Genomic DNA, 15,023 nt, shown 5'->3' with positions numbered 1-15,023 from the left:
TGAGACGCCCCAAAGCGATTTTAGAGCACATTTTTGAAGAGTAGTTGCTGTTGCAATATGGGAAACAAGGCAGCCGAATCACGCACAGCAAGTTCCCAAAAGCAGGAACGCCGATATTTACCAGGTAATCTGCTCTTTTAGGATAAAATATTGCCCAAGAGACTAGGGAGAATTTTCCTCCTTCTTTTGAAATGGGATCATTTTTCATGGGATGTGGGCGTTGCTGGCTTGGCCAGCATTTATTGTCCTTCCCCAGAGGGCATGTAAGAGCCAACCACTGTGGGTCTGGAGTCACATGTAGGCCAGACCAGGTAAGAACAGCAGATTTCCTTCTCCGAAGGGCACTAGTGAACCAGATGGGCTTTTATGACAATGGTCATCATTAGACTTTTAATTCCAGATATTTATTGAATTCAAATTCCATCATCTGCCGTGGTGGGATTTGAACCCAGGCCCACAGAACATTACACTGGGTCTCTGGATTACCAGTCCAGTGACAATACCACCACGCCACCACCTCCCCATCCAAGATGGCAGGTGATTTAACGCTTCACCCAAAGGATGGCACCCCTGACGGTGTAGCGCTCCCATTGTAAGCACTGGGAATGTCAGCCTGGGTAACACGCTCGAGTCTCTGGAGTGGACGTTGGAACTCACAACCTTCTGAATCGAAGCAGGTAAATAATATCAGGGAGGAAAAAAGCCCACACGGAGCGAGGCAAGATGGGCAGGGATGGGGTGCGTCCGTGGACCACACCAAGTGTGCCAACCTGGATGAGCAAGCACAGCCCTATCGCGGCCGGAAATGAAACAGCGAGTGAAGTTATGCAGAGATCAATGAGCGCGGAGCAATTAAGAGACTCTTCCCGGCTCTGCTGAGCATTTCCAGTTCTCTTCAAATCCCCGGCTGGGACTTGAAGTGCCGTACACAGAGAGACAGATTGCAATCTGAACGTTAATCGCTGGAAAGATGTGGTAATAGTTTCCTAATTGCTCCACAGCCAGTAAAACCACTTAAGGGCTTCTTTCCTTGCAACGGTCCTGGTTTAGTTCCAGAACAAGACTGAGTTCGCGCTATGATGTTGTTTCCTCTGGCGTTGGGGAGGGGGGTGTGCGGGGGGGTCTAGAACAAGGGGTCGCAATCTCAGGATGCGGGGTAGGTCATTTACGGTTGAGATGAGGAGAAAGTGCTTCACTCAGAAGGTGGTGAGCCTGTGGAATTCTCTACCACAGAGGGCTGTAGAGGCCAAGTCACTGAATATATTTAAGAAGGAAATAGATAGATTTCTAGACTCTAAAGACGTGGGAGTGTGGCAGGCGCTGAGATAGAGGATCAGTCATGATCATATTGAATGGCGGAGCAGGCTCGAAGGGCCGAATGACCTACTCCTGCTCCTATTTTTTGATGTTTCTTAGCACGGTGACATTTTAAATAAAAATTCTAGTAGCTCACGCAGGAGAAGGTCTATGATACCAATGGAATTAAATCTACTGTAAACAGTCGGAAAGTTGTGAAGGGCGTAAGAAATAACAGTGAGAAGGCAGGGGGCCAGGATAAATGGTCGACAACGAGAACAGGTGTCACCATTTAAGTGCCTGGCATCTCAAAGCACTGGGGAAAGTACCACCAGCGGCGCCTTCGCAAGATCCTCCATATCCGGTGGCAAGAGAGGCGGTCCAACAACATCGAGGTGTTAATCGCTAAAAACCAGCTCTGCTGGGCGAGACATGTCACCAGGCTCCCGAAGTAACAGTTCTACTTGGAACTCGCATGCAGCAGGAGACTCCCAGGAGGACAACAGAAACGCTTTAGGGATGCCCTCAAAGCATAGTGAGGTTGAGGCGGTGGCATAGTGGTAATGTCACTGGACTAGCATTCCAGAGACCCAGCCTAATGCTGTGGGGACCCAGGTTCGAATCCCACCACGGCAGATGGTGAAATTTGAATTCGATATATAAAAACAAGTCTGGAATTAAAAGTTTGGTGATGACCATCGCCGAGTGTAAATCTTGATGCCCTGCATACGGCTGGTGGACCGATAGACTGATACGGAGAGCAGCAAAAAAATAGACTCAATGAAGTCCCAGCAGAAGTGCGAATATTTCTCACTTCTGGGAAACAGAAGACACAAGAACTAGCAGCTCTTTGTTCATCCGATTAAACCCCTTACTCATCTTCTGACATGTGGAATGTCAAAGTAAGGCCACCAATTTGAACCAACATCTTTGCAAAGGTTTTTCCTAAGAAAGGAAACCTGTTGCCTATACATGGTCTAGGCCCAGAATGTGACTTCAGTCCTGACTAGGGTTGCCAAGCCACCAGGATTGGCCTGGAGTCTCCAGGAATTGAAGATCAACTCCCAGGGCACTGCTGTGTTGCAACCCTGGGGAAAATTCATTAAACATTAAAAGGACGTTAAAAAAGATCTTTTTTTGTCATTTTCTTTGAACACTTCTCTTTACCAGGGTTGAAAATGAGTAGGGAAAAAAAGGCTGTTTGACTGACAGTCAAGTGTCATCCAATTGGGTGATGAGTCTTTTTGCTTTCCAATTGGTGTAGGAAGGCAGTACATCACGAGGATGGATGCGTTGGCTGACTAATGGCTGGAGCGTGGGCCGGCTAATAGCTGGAGTGTTGGGGGGGTCAGGGGTGTGTGGTGGGGGTGGGGGCAAGTCATGTGATAAAACCTCTGGGGATACATTTAATCACAGTTGGCAACCTTAGTCCTCAGTGACGTAACTGGCTCTCACCTGATCTTTGAAGTGTCCTAGCAAGCCCCCCTCAGTTGTATCAAAGAAGATGATGGGCAATAAATGTCAGTCTCTCCAGCAATACCCACATCCCAAGAATGCATGCAAAAACTCTGATTAGAACATTAGAAATATTCGGAGCAGGAGTAGGCCCTTTGAGCCTGCTCTGCCATTCAATAAGATTTAAAAAAAAAAATATTCATTCATGAGATGTGGGCATTACTGGCTAGGCCAGCATTTATTGCCCATCCCTAATTGCCCTTGAGGTGGTGATTTTTAAGAATCAACCACATTGCTATGGATCTGCAGTCACGTTTAGGCCAGTTCAGATGGGTTATTATGACAATTGACTATGGTTTCATGGTCATCATTAGGCTTTTAATTCCAGATTTTTTTGAAAATTCTGTCATGAAGCTATTAACGTATATAATATTTTGGAAAATATTTTTCTTTTAAAATAGAGGTTTAGTCTGCGGGTGTGTCTTAATTGGGTTAAAGCCAGCTAGTCTGGGTGCTTTGATGGGTACTAGTTTTGATATGTGAGAGATAGCGTGCATTTGCAATTTTTTGAATAGAGCATTCAAGTAGTGGGGTGAAAACTGACACCTATCTAGCAGCTACCAAGCCATATGTTTATATTGCTAATAAAATTGGTACAACAAAATGTTTAGTTCAGAAGTTGTTGATACAATAAGAATTAACATTCAATGGGAGCGGTAGGTATAACAAGGCAACTATTCTGGGTGTGCAGAGCAGAGGTAATGTGAGATCAAAAGGCAGCTGTAAGCCTCCAACTGGCTAAACAGGAACCAAAGTGAAAAGAACCTCATTTCGAATTCGTAAGGTGAAAATGCTTTGCCTGGTGTCTGGTTAAGTCTATGGGTTGCTGTTGCCTTAATGGAGATTAGTTTGGGAATTTGTTAAAAGTTGTGATAGTGGTAATTTGTAGCCATGTAAATGTATATTTTTAACCTGTGTAAATTAATAAAACGTTTCATTTAGTTTGATGTAAAGCCTCGAGAACTGATGGTCTGATTCCTGAATTTAGAATCGCATCTCAAACATAACACTTAAAATTATAGGTTATGACAGTTGTTTAAAGTTTCCCCCTGGGATTTTTAAATAACTCCACTTTACCAACTGCGTCGGTCATAACAATTCAAATTCCACCATCTGCCACGGTGGGATTTGAACTCAGCATTACTGTGGGATTACTAGTCCAGTGACAATGCCACTATCTCTCCTTTCATCAACTCCACTTTCCCACCCTATTCCATAGTGCCAGAGAAAAGCTATAGGTCTCAAACTTGAACACACTCAATGACTGAGCATCTACAATTCTCTGGGATACAGAATTCCAAAAGATTCAGAACCCTCCTCGTGAAGAAATTGCTCCTCATCTCGGTTTAAAATGGTCGACCCCTAATTTATTTTTTTTATTCATTCACGGGGATGTGGGCGTCGCTGGCTAGGCCAGCATTGATTGCCCATCCCTAATTACCCCTTGAGAAGGCGGTGGTGGGTGAGCTGCCTTCTTGAATTGCTGCAGTCCATGTGCTGTAGGTGCACCCACAGTGCTGTAAGGGAGGGAGTGCCAGGATTTTGACCCAGCAACAGTGAGGGAACGGTGATACAGTTCCAAGTCAGGATGGTGAGTCAGGATGGTGGACTCTCCAGCCAGAAGTAAACAGCCTCTCAGCACTTCCTCTGTAAAAGTCCTCTCAGAATCTTAATATGTTCCAATGAGGTAACCTCTCATTATCCTAAATGCCAGAGAACATTGTCTTATGGTTTCAGCCACTGCGAGACAATTCTCGCTTAGAGGTTGGGTTTCCAGTGTTTGAGGAAGGCATGCACAACGGTCTAAGTTTAACAATTGCGTGGTTGATAGTAATGAATAATCCAGGGCCGGGAATCATAAACCACTTACTTCATCACTTTGTGCTCTTCTGCACATTATAAAAACAAAGAATTACAGAAAAGATCGGTAGGAATGACTGCCAGGCAAGTTCGTAAGTCATAATCCATTTACCGGCTGCATTCAAGACAGGACAGAACTTCCTTCCATCTGCTAATGCACACGCTTAGCAAGGCAGAAAGCTTTACATCCAAGGTTAATGCTGTGCTCAGTGCAAGGGAAGCGAGGGCAAGTTGTGTCACCTTATCACAGGGTGGATGCGGAGAGGACGTTTCCCCTCGTGGGGCAGATTAGAACTAAGGGACCCAGTTTTAAAATGAGGGTTCTCCCATTTAAGATGGAGGCGAGAAGAAATTTTTCTCCCTCAAGAGGGTCATGAATCTTTGGAACTCTCTTACCCAGAGCGCGGTGGAGGCAGGAGGCCAATGAATACTTTTAAGGCCGAGGCGGATAGAGTCTTGACTAACGAGGGAGTCAAAGGGAATGGGGGGGGGGGGGGGGGGGCGGGTGGGGTAGTGGGCAGAATGTAGGCTTGAGGCCACAACCAGATCAGCCGTGATCTTACTGAACAGTGCAGCAGGCACAAGGGGCTGAATGGCCTATCCTGCTCCAGATGCAAATGTCCTACGTATGTATATCGACTCCCAAGAGGTGAAAACCCACGATAGTTGCACATCTCTGACAATTCAATCTATAGACAGGGCACTGGGGTGGGGGGGAGAGGAAGAAGAAAAGACCGGGAGGGCGATTAGTGCAGAAAGACAGAGAGAAAGGAGGACGATGGGGTGGGGTGGCAGGGAGGAGGAGGGGAGGTAAAGAAGTGGGCCTGAAGGACACGAGGGCACATGAGGGAGAGGATAAGGTTAGTGGAGGAGAAAGAAAGAGTTCACACAAGACAGGGCACGTTCATTGGAGACAAATGTACGTGCGGAATGTGAGAGAGTATATGCACGTGAGAGACAGAGAGGAAACAAGTGCAAGTGCGAGCGGGCCCTAGAGGAATGTGCGTGGGACAAAATGATAACCTCACGCTCGAGAGCGTAAGTGCAAAAGAGCGGGAATCAGGGAGCTCACGCGAGCAGTGATGGCTCTGGTATCTACAGCACCCAGTGATACAGCGTTGAGAGAATGCCAATGTTCAGGCGATCCATGGGAGGGTTCAGCACCAGGCACACACAGCAATGGAGAGGGTCAGGGGTGGGAGGTGGGTCAGAAAAAGGGAAAACTGAGCGTGTGCAAAATGAGGCCAGGCATGATTGGAAAGAAAGCATGCAAGTCTCTCGGCATCGTCGACTGTCCCTCGATTCGAGGGTGACGGCCACTCAGGGTCTACCATGGGTCTTCGTGTGACTGAACAGGCCAATTCTCAACCCACAGATTATTTTGGGCACGGGGGGCAGGACGTCCCACGAGGTAGTGGGACCCAGAGCGCAGGGTTTTCTCCCCATTGAGACGTTGTGACTCGAGGTGCGATCCAGCTCGATGGACAAATTGTCACCGATTTGGACGATTGGTCGTGGGTTCCTCCCGGTCATTAATGTCAGGGCTGCTGCGCATCAAGGGGAGCTTCCGAGTGCCTTTGAAATGTTTTCTTTGTCCTCCCTTGGAGCTCTGGCCATTTGAGAGTTGAGGAAATAGGACCTGGTGGGGTGGTGGGGAGGGGAGTCATTTTTCTGCCAACTGGACACGGTGTCCGGTCCCTCATGGTTGATTTTATCAGCCAAGATTGAATGACGGAGCAGACTCGATGGGCCGAATGGCCTATTTTCTGCTCCTATGTCTTATGGATTTTGCAGTTGTCGTCCAAATGCTGTGGAACTGGCTTCAAGAAGGACACCAGCATTTGTTTGATAGTCCTCCCATTGAATCTGGAAGGAACTTCTCTAGCGCACTGATGTGTCGCTGCTACACAATCCAGATCCTGCTGCAGTACAGGAGTGTGGTTGACTTGTGGAGGTCTTTGTTGCCAAGCACTTGCTGCCTTAGTTTGTAGAAGGCTGAGCTGGTGCTGGATCTCCTCGTTGATGGTGGCCTTTTGAGAGGGGTATGGGGAAGTGCTCAGCATATTCCAGAGTGTCTCCTTCAACATAGACGGGTGGAGGGGGGGGGTGGTCAGTTTAGTTTTGGCACGAGGGCGGCTGAAGTTAAAGAGTTTTCCATCTACTTAATACTGACACCGGGTGGGGTGGGGGGGTGCAGTTGATCTTTGATGAGGTGAATAGCCACTGTCAGGCAGATTGTAAATAATATGGGGGCGTAACACTACCCATCTCCCCCACCCCCCAAACTCAAGGGGAATGGCAACATGAGGCATTTTGGGATGTTCCCTGGGGTTTGATTTAATGGGTCTCAATCGAAGATTGGAGACCAAGAGACTCTATCCCCTTCCCCGCCTCCACTGAATTTTTATTCCACCAGAGACCGCAATAGATTGAAGGACAGGGCAACAACTCCACATCACAATTCCCATTGTCGCATTTGTCTCAAATCCCATTCTAATCACAACCCGCTTCCCCTATAATAAGGACGCATATCCACATGCTTAGAAAAAGGACATAGAGGAATTGGAGAAGATGCAACAACAACAAAGATTTCCGAGGATGATATCAGAAGTGATAAGGATGCCCCCTGGTAGGTTTACGCTGGAGCTGTACCGGGCACGGCCCACTGGGCAGAGACCTCACGACCGACCCACGACATGGGGGGGATTACAGCTCTCGGCTGGCCTGGGAATCCCCCAGGGGGAGCTGGAATCTGTGGCTGAGGAAAGGGAAGTCTGACCGGCCCGGCTCAGCTTACCGTCACCACGACCCTCACCAGGAGAAGCGGTGTGAAAATGGACGGACCGACCGATATCAGATCTGAGTGGTTATACCCACCAGCAAAGATTAAACATGCTGGGTCTTTTTCTCCTGAAATGAGAAGGCTGAGGGGTGACCGGATAGAGATCGGCAAGATTATGAAATGGTTTGATAGGGTAGGTGTACAAAAGAATTTTCCACTTGTGGAGTGACCATAACTGAGGGCCATCAATGTAAGATGGTTACTAATAAATCCAACAGGGAATTCAGGAGAAACTTCTTTACCCAGCAAGAGGTGAGAATGTGAAACTCGCTACCACAAGGAGTGGTCGAAGAAAATAGTACAGATGCATTTAATGTGAAGTTAGATAAGTGCTTGAGGGAGAAAGAAATGGAGTATCATACTGATAACGTTAGCTGAGGACACTTTGTGTGTAGAAGCCTTTCCTAATTTTTAGGCTGTGCCCCCATGTCCGAGACTCCCCAACCTATCTCAAGTTGCTCCTTAACCTTCTAAATTCCAGGGAATACAACCAGAGCTTGTGCAATCCCTCCTCGTAATCTCACCCTTGGAGCCCAGGTATCATTCCGGTAAATCTACGCTGCACTCCATCCGAAGGTCAGTACATCCTTCCTAATGTGTGGTGCTCGAGGGCTGCTTGATAAACCGGAGAGAAAAAGGGAGGGAAGGGGTGTGCTGGGTGGGGTGACAGGAAACAGGCTGGGAGGAGTTTCGCGCGGAGCATAAACGCAGCATGGACCAGTTGGGCTGTGAATACTTTGCAACGCTTTGTAGGAAGGCGACGCACCTCTTGTACACTATCTTCAGGTCTTTCCACTCCAAGAAGCTGCACATCTTGGGCTTGCGCCCCAGGACGATTTGCATCAGTTCCCGCCCCAGTTTCTTCTTCTCCTTCTCCGAGATGGCTATGTACCATTTCTGCAGCCTCAGCTTCCCTTGACGGCTGAACAGCAGCATGAAGCGCATCTGTGGACCCAGAGCAGACCAAGGTGAGCCAACGATAAACTCTACCGTCTAATATCTGGGGGAACCCCACCCCCTACACACCCCCGCCCACCACCACCACCACCACCACCTCCCCTCCTTGGGGTCCTGGGAGGTGGGGAGGCATTATTTATCCCCAATCACTTAAAAAAAAAAAATCTGGTTATTTATCACATTGTTGTTTGCGGGATCTTGCCGTGCGCAAACTGGCAAACATTACAACCCCGATGACAATTCAAAAAGTACTTCAAACATGTTGAGATATCAGAGGTCATGAAGGACACTATGAAAGCGCACTCGCTTTTTTTCTTTGCTTTTAATCTTTTTCAGCAAATGTTGCTGAAAACCATGAAACCGTCGATTTCCAGGGAGAATCCAGTGGACGAGTAGCATTGAAACTAAGTAAAGTTAAAAAAAAACACAGCTTCACCAACCTACTGGTGCTGCTGTCCTCCTAACAGGCAATGGAGACACTCAGGCTGGGAGCTCTCAGCTGTGTTTTTAAACAAAACAGTGCTGTGTAGATTCACACACTGGACTAAATCTAGGTGACTGCACATCCCGAGTAGGAAGTTTTGTTTTCTCATCCTTGGTCATGACGTATTTTATTCATCTTCTAAGTTGAACCCGTGCTGTACCTGTCCTGGGAGTGTTTGATGGGGACAGTGTAGAGGGAGCTTTACTCTGTATCTAACCCCGTGCTGTACCTGTCCTGGGAGTGTTTGATGGGGACAGTGTAGAGGGAGCTTTACTCTGTATCTAACCCCGTGCTGTACCTGTCCTGGGAGTGTTTGATGGGGACAGTGTAGAGGGAGCTTTACTCTGTATCTAACCCCGTGCTGTACCTGTCCTGGGAGTGTTTGATGGGGACAGTGTAGAGGGAGCTTTACTCTGTATCTAACCCCGTGCTGTACCTGTCCTGGGAGTGTTTGATGGGGACAGTGTAGTGTTTTACTGACCTTGAATAACAAATTCAAAACAATTATTTAACAATAGCAACATAATGAAGGGTTTGCTATGTTGTTGAGACCTTTCTGAAAGTGTTTTGCAGAGCTGACTTTAATTCGACAACAACAATCTGTGTGGGCAAACACAATTATTTTTACTAGCTCCAACTGACAGCAATAAGTCAAGCACCCAGTTAATCTGCGTTTAACAATACTGCACAAATTGGTTACTGCCTGTGCTACCACATTCCAACAGTTGCCGCCTACCAAAAGTGCTTTATTGGCTGTGAAGTGCTTTGGGTCTCCCAGAGGTCATGAAAGGCACTACAGAAGCGTGAGTAATTCTTGATTGGTTGAGGGAATTAATTTCAACAATAGCCGAAAAGCAAGATCGCTCCCTTGCTACCTGCATCGAAAGGAAACAGTTCAGCCGCCATCAGAACACAGCAGGGACACGCCTGGCTGATCGACAAAGCACAAGGGCCTTGAGCCTTTCACAAGCAACGCTATATGCAGGAGAAATATTAACCTGCGGTATACGTATTTACCGAGGTTGGCCATTCATTCTGCTGCGAAGGGATGAACGCTCGCGTGGATCCTCAGGGACAGGATGTCTTATTTTCGCGATTCTTCAATAAATGCAAAGCAGTCAAGCTCCTAAGGGCTGCGCTCCCAGAACTACATAGAATTTACAGGCCATTTGACAGGACTGGTCCCAGCCGGTGTTTATGCACCACACAAACCTCCTTCCACCCTATTTCACCTCAGCCCATCAGCATATCCTCCTATTCCTTTCTCCCTCATGCGTTTATCCAGCTTCCCCCCCCACCCCCCCCTCAAGTGAATCTATACTTTCCACCTCAACCACTTTCCCAGGTGGTGAGTTTCCACATTCTCACCACTCTCTGGGTAAAGGGGTTTCTTCTGAATTCCTTATTGGATTCCTCGGCGACTCTCTCTTATATTGATGACCTCTAGTTCCGCTCTTCCCCACAAGAGGAAACATTCTCTCTGTATCCGCCCTATCAAAACCTTTCATAATTTTAATGATCTCTATTAGGTCAAGTCGTTTGGTAGTACAGAACTTCAATATTGCTGAGAAAAATAAATGTCAAAGCTTTTCATCTTGCACTCTTCAGGGCACTTCATAAGGATACCAATGTAGGGGAAAGACCACAATTTATACTGTATGTGAAGAGAGTACTGATTGGTTGGCAAGTGGACTCTGATGGGTCGAGGCCTTGCCATGCAGAATGCAACAGTGATAGTGACTGACAGTTAACTGCCAAGCATTGTTTGAAATTTAAACCAGGCAGCTTGACCTTGAATGTTCAAGGCACTGCCCTGAGGAATGAGTCAGCGAATGTCTGTCACTTATTTTGTTTAGCTGAAACAGGCGCAATGTGTCTACATGCTCTTTCTGTCTGCAAAGAACAGGGCCCTGTGCAGTAATATATGTAGCTTCCTGAACACTTGGCAACCAACCCGCACTCTCTTCACATGCACTATAAATTGTTGTCTTCCCCCTATATTGGTATTCTTGTGAAGTGTCCTGAAGAGTGCAAGATGAAAAGCTTCAACATGTCTTTTTTTTCCAGCAATACTTTCTTGACATGCATACCCACACATTTCTGGCACCATCCTTGTAAACCTTCTCTGCACTCTCCCCAGACCTTCTGTATCCTTTTATAATATGACGACCACATGGATAAAACCATCTGGTTCACGGATGTCGGTTGGGGAAGGGAACCTGCCATCTTTACCCAGCCTGGGCCAACAAGTGACTCCAGTCCCACAGCAATGTGGTTGATGACTAATGCTGTCTTGGGAAGGGCATTAAACGCTGCCTTGCCAATGTCACCCACATTACAAGAAAAAGATGATTCCCAAAAACACTCCCAAGTCCCCATCCATCGGTTTGGCTAAACATTAAAGATGAAATGGCACAACATGAAGGGGACCAATTCTGTCGTCCCAACCAAAGTTTGTCCCTCTACCACCGCCACCCGAACTGTTTATTTGTGCACACATGTAATTTTCTACATCAGTGATTATACTGCAAAGGTAATTCATCAGTTGTGAAGCACTTTAAGTAAAAGCCTGTTTTTCAAATCCCTATGTGGCTTAACCCCCACTTCCCATCTCCGTAACCTTCTCCAGCCCCGCAACCCTCCGAGATCTCCGCGCTCCTCCAATTCCGGCCTCTTCCGCGTCCCCTGTTTTAATCACTACTCCATTGACAACCATGCCTACAGCAGCTGCCAAGACCCAAAACTCGAATCCGCTCCTTAAATCTCGCCACCTCTCCCTTTAAGATGCTCAGTAACACCTACTGCTTCAACCAAATGCACATTTAGGCAACACCTTGAATGTAGTACGATGCCCCTTTATTTCCTTAAGCAGCCTGGCGTCCAATTGCACTCTCCTGTGAAGCGCCTTGGGGCATCGTACTACGTTCGAGGTGATACGTAAATGCAAGTTGTTGTTGAATGCAACATGTTCCTTTACGGCACCCACTCTGCACTAAGCAGATTTCATCCACAGCAACAGGTACAAAATGCTAAGGGCACTGTAAACCTTCATGACAATTTTTTTTTTACACGGGATTAGAGACTTGCGATTAATCAGTAACATTTAGTCACCTATTAGTGGCAGAGTCCACTAAATTTAGCACGATCAGGTTTCTGTGTAATGCAAGATGGAATGCAGTCAACGGTGAATAAGCATGTTTGTCCCTCTCTTCTGTTAACCTTCCCCGACTCGAATGGAAAGCAGCCAGGGACATTCTTCCCCTGTAGCCAGAAAGGGAAACTTCAGTCACAGGCATAGCCGCGGTCAAGGGCACTGGTTTGAACAAGCGGAACTGTGGGTTCTCCTGAAACACTGACAATCCCGAGTAAATTAAAAACAGAGTCTTACTGACTTGGACAGCCCGCAGCCACTGTTTCTCCTTGGAATTCTGCACTGAGGTTCGGGGCACCTGTCTCCCAGTCGCTGCACGGCGCAGAGAAGAACACTTGAAACCGAGAGGTGGACATTCTACCCCCTTCCCCCAAAGCTTTGTTTTTCCACTTCTTTTTTTTTCAAAACCACCTCTTAAAAGTTTAAAAAAAAAATAAAGCAAAAGGCATCTGTTGAAGTACACGGCTTGGGCTAGACTTTTTAAACTTCCGCATTTAGCCACTCAGACTCCGGCTTCCTCATCGGATCGGAGAAATTCCCAGCATGGAAGGAGGCCATTTGGCCCATCATGCACAAGATGGCTGACAACGATCCATCCTGCCTAATCCTACTTTCCATCTCTTGGTTTGCAGCCCTGTAGGTTAGAGCACTTTAAAAAAAAAGTTCTTGGATATGCATTTGAAGCATATGAGGGTTTCTGCCTCTGCCACCCTTTCAGGCAGTGAGTTCCAAGATCCCCACCAACCTTGGTGAAAAGATTCCCACCCCTCCAATCCCCTTTAAACCTTCCACCTCTTATCCTAAATCTATACCCCTCAAGCTAGGGGAATAGGGCCTCCCAATCCACTCAATTTTACACACTTCAGTTAGATTCCCCCCTCCGACTCCTCTGTTCCAAAGGAAACCTAGGCTATCCAATCTTTCCTTATAACTAAAGTTCGCCCAGCCCAGGTAACAGCCTCAAATCTCTTCTGTGTCCTTGAGGGTGATCACATCCTTCCCGCAGTGCTTCAACACGACAACTTGCATTCACATATCACCATTAGTTAATCTGCTATGAGGAGAGATCGAGGAGACAGGGCCTGTGTTCTCTCAAGTTTAGAGGAATGAGAGGTAATCTCATGGAAACAGTCAAAATCCTTATAGGGCTCGAGAGGGTAGATGCAGGGAGGGCGTTTCCCTTGACTTTGTGAGGGGGTGGGTGGGGGAGGTCTAGATTCAGGGGACACAGTCTCAGGAAAAAGGGTAGGCTACTTAGAACGGAGTTGGAGGAGGAATTTTTTCCACACAGAGGGTGGTGAATCTTTGGAATTCTATACCCCACAGGGCTGTGAAGCCTCAGTTGTTGGAGTATGTTGAAGACAAAGATCGATAGGTTTCTAGATATTAAAAACATCAAGGGATATGGGCGGTAGCGCAGGAAAATGGTATTGAGGTAGAAGATCAGCCATGGTCTAGTTGAATGATGTAGTAGGCTCGACGGGCCAAATAGCCTACTCCTGCTCCACGTTAATGGAGAAAAAGCATCCCAAGGCTCTTCACAGAGGCAGAATGGAAGATGAGCCGGAGGAGAGACACATTGGAGAGTGGTGAAAGGTTTAGGTGGGGAATTCTAGAGTTTATCTTTCAACCATCATCACTAAAAACAGATGATCTAGTTATCATATTGCTGCTTGTGGGAGCTTGCTGTGCGCAAGTTGGCTGTCAAGTTTCCCACATGGGCCACATCGCAAAACAAGTGTTTTATTGGCTGTAAAATACTGAGGTCATGAAAGATGCTATAAAAATACATGTCCCTCCTTTATCAAACCCGCTACATCTTCACACATTCTCTCAAACGCAAATCATACCAGCACACAAGAACATAACATGTTGCACACAGCAAGACCTGGACAACATTCGGCCCTGGGCTGATAAGTGGCAAGTTACTTCCGCAACACAGAACTGCCAGGCACACAAGGCCACCTCCAACAAGAAAGAATCAAACTATCTCCGTTTGACGTTCAACAGCATCATCATCTCTGAATCCCCTACCTGCAAACACCCTCGAGTTTTCCATTGACCAGAAACTGAACTGGACTAGCCATATAAATACTGTAGCTACGAGATCAGGTCAGAGACTGGGAATTCTGCAAAGAGTAACTCACCTCCTGACCCCTCATAGCCTGTGTACCATACGAAAGGCACAAGTCAGGAGTGTGATGGAATGTTCTCCAATTGCCTGGATGAGTGCAGCTCCAACAACGCTCAGGAGTCACAATAACATCCAAGACAAAGCAGCCTTCTTGATAGACACCCCATCTACCATCTTAAACATTCACTCCCTCCACCAGTGACACACAGTGGCAGCAATATGTACAATATGGACTGCAGCAACTCCCCAAGCCTCCTTCAACAGCATCTTCCAAACCCATGACCTCTGCCACATAGAAGGACAAGGGCAGCAGGAGCATGGGAACACCACCTGCAAGTTCCCCGCCAAACCACACACCATCCTGACTTGGAAGTATATTGCCGTTCCTTCACTGTCACTGGGTCAAAAGCCTAGAACACTCTCTGTAACAGCACTGTGGGTAACCACACCACATGGATTGCAACAGTTCAAGAAGGTGGCACACCACCACCTTTGTAAGGGCAATTAGGGATGGCCCTGACAACGACACCTACATCCCATGGAAGAATAAAAAATGTTTGCTTAAAGCCCACCCCTCTGCTATTTTGGGTGAAACACTGTTTGATTCAAATGGGTTAACCTGTCCAGTAAAACAGAAGCAAAAGAGAACCTTGTGCATGCGCACACCAGTCTCTGTGTTGTAACCTCTTGTACACTAGGTTCCAATGGATCTCCCGCCCATACATAGCAAAGAATGGAATTACGTAGAACTTACATCACAGAAATTGGCCATTCGGCCCAACTG

General features: G+C 47.0%; 1 protein-coding gene across 1 annotated transcript in view; it reads right to left on the bottom strand.

Moving 5' to 3' along the window:
• Positions 1 to 15,023, bottom strand: part of ap1s1 (adaptor related protein complex 1 subunit sigma 1) — a 46,436-nt gene that overhangs the window by 9,468 nt on the left and 21,945 nt on the right. Inside the window, exon 2 of the mRNA XM_078533884.1 lies at positions 8,280 to 8,458. Coding sequence (XP_078390010.1) covers positions 8,280 to 8,458 — 179 coding nt within the window. The remainder of the gene's footprint in view (positions 1 to 8,279; positions 8,459 to 15,023) is intronic.

The sequence above is a fragment of the Cetorhinus maximus genome, chromosome 34 (assembly GCF_964194155.1).
Source record: "Cetorhinus maximus chromosome 34, sCetMax3.hap1.1, whole genome shotgun sequence".
NCBI lineage: Eukaryota > Metazoa > Chordata > Chondrichthyes > Lamniformes > Cetorhinidae > Cetorhinus > Cetorhinus maximus.
This window is presented reverse-complemented; position numbering and strand designations above follow the sequence as displayed.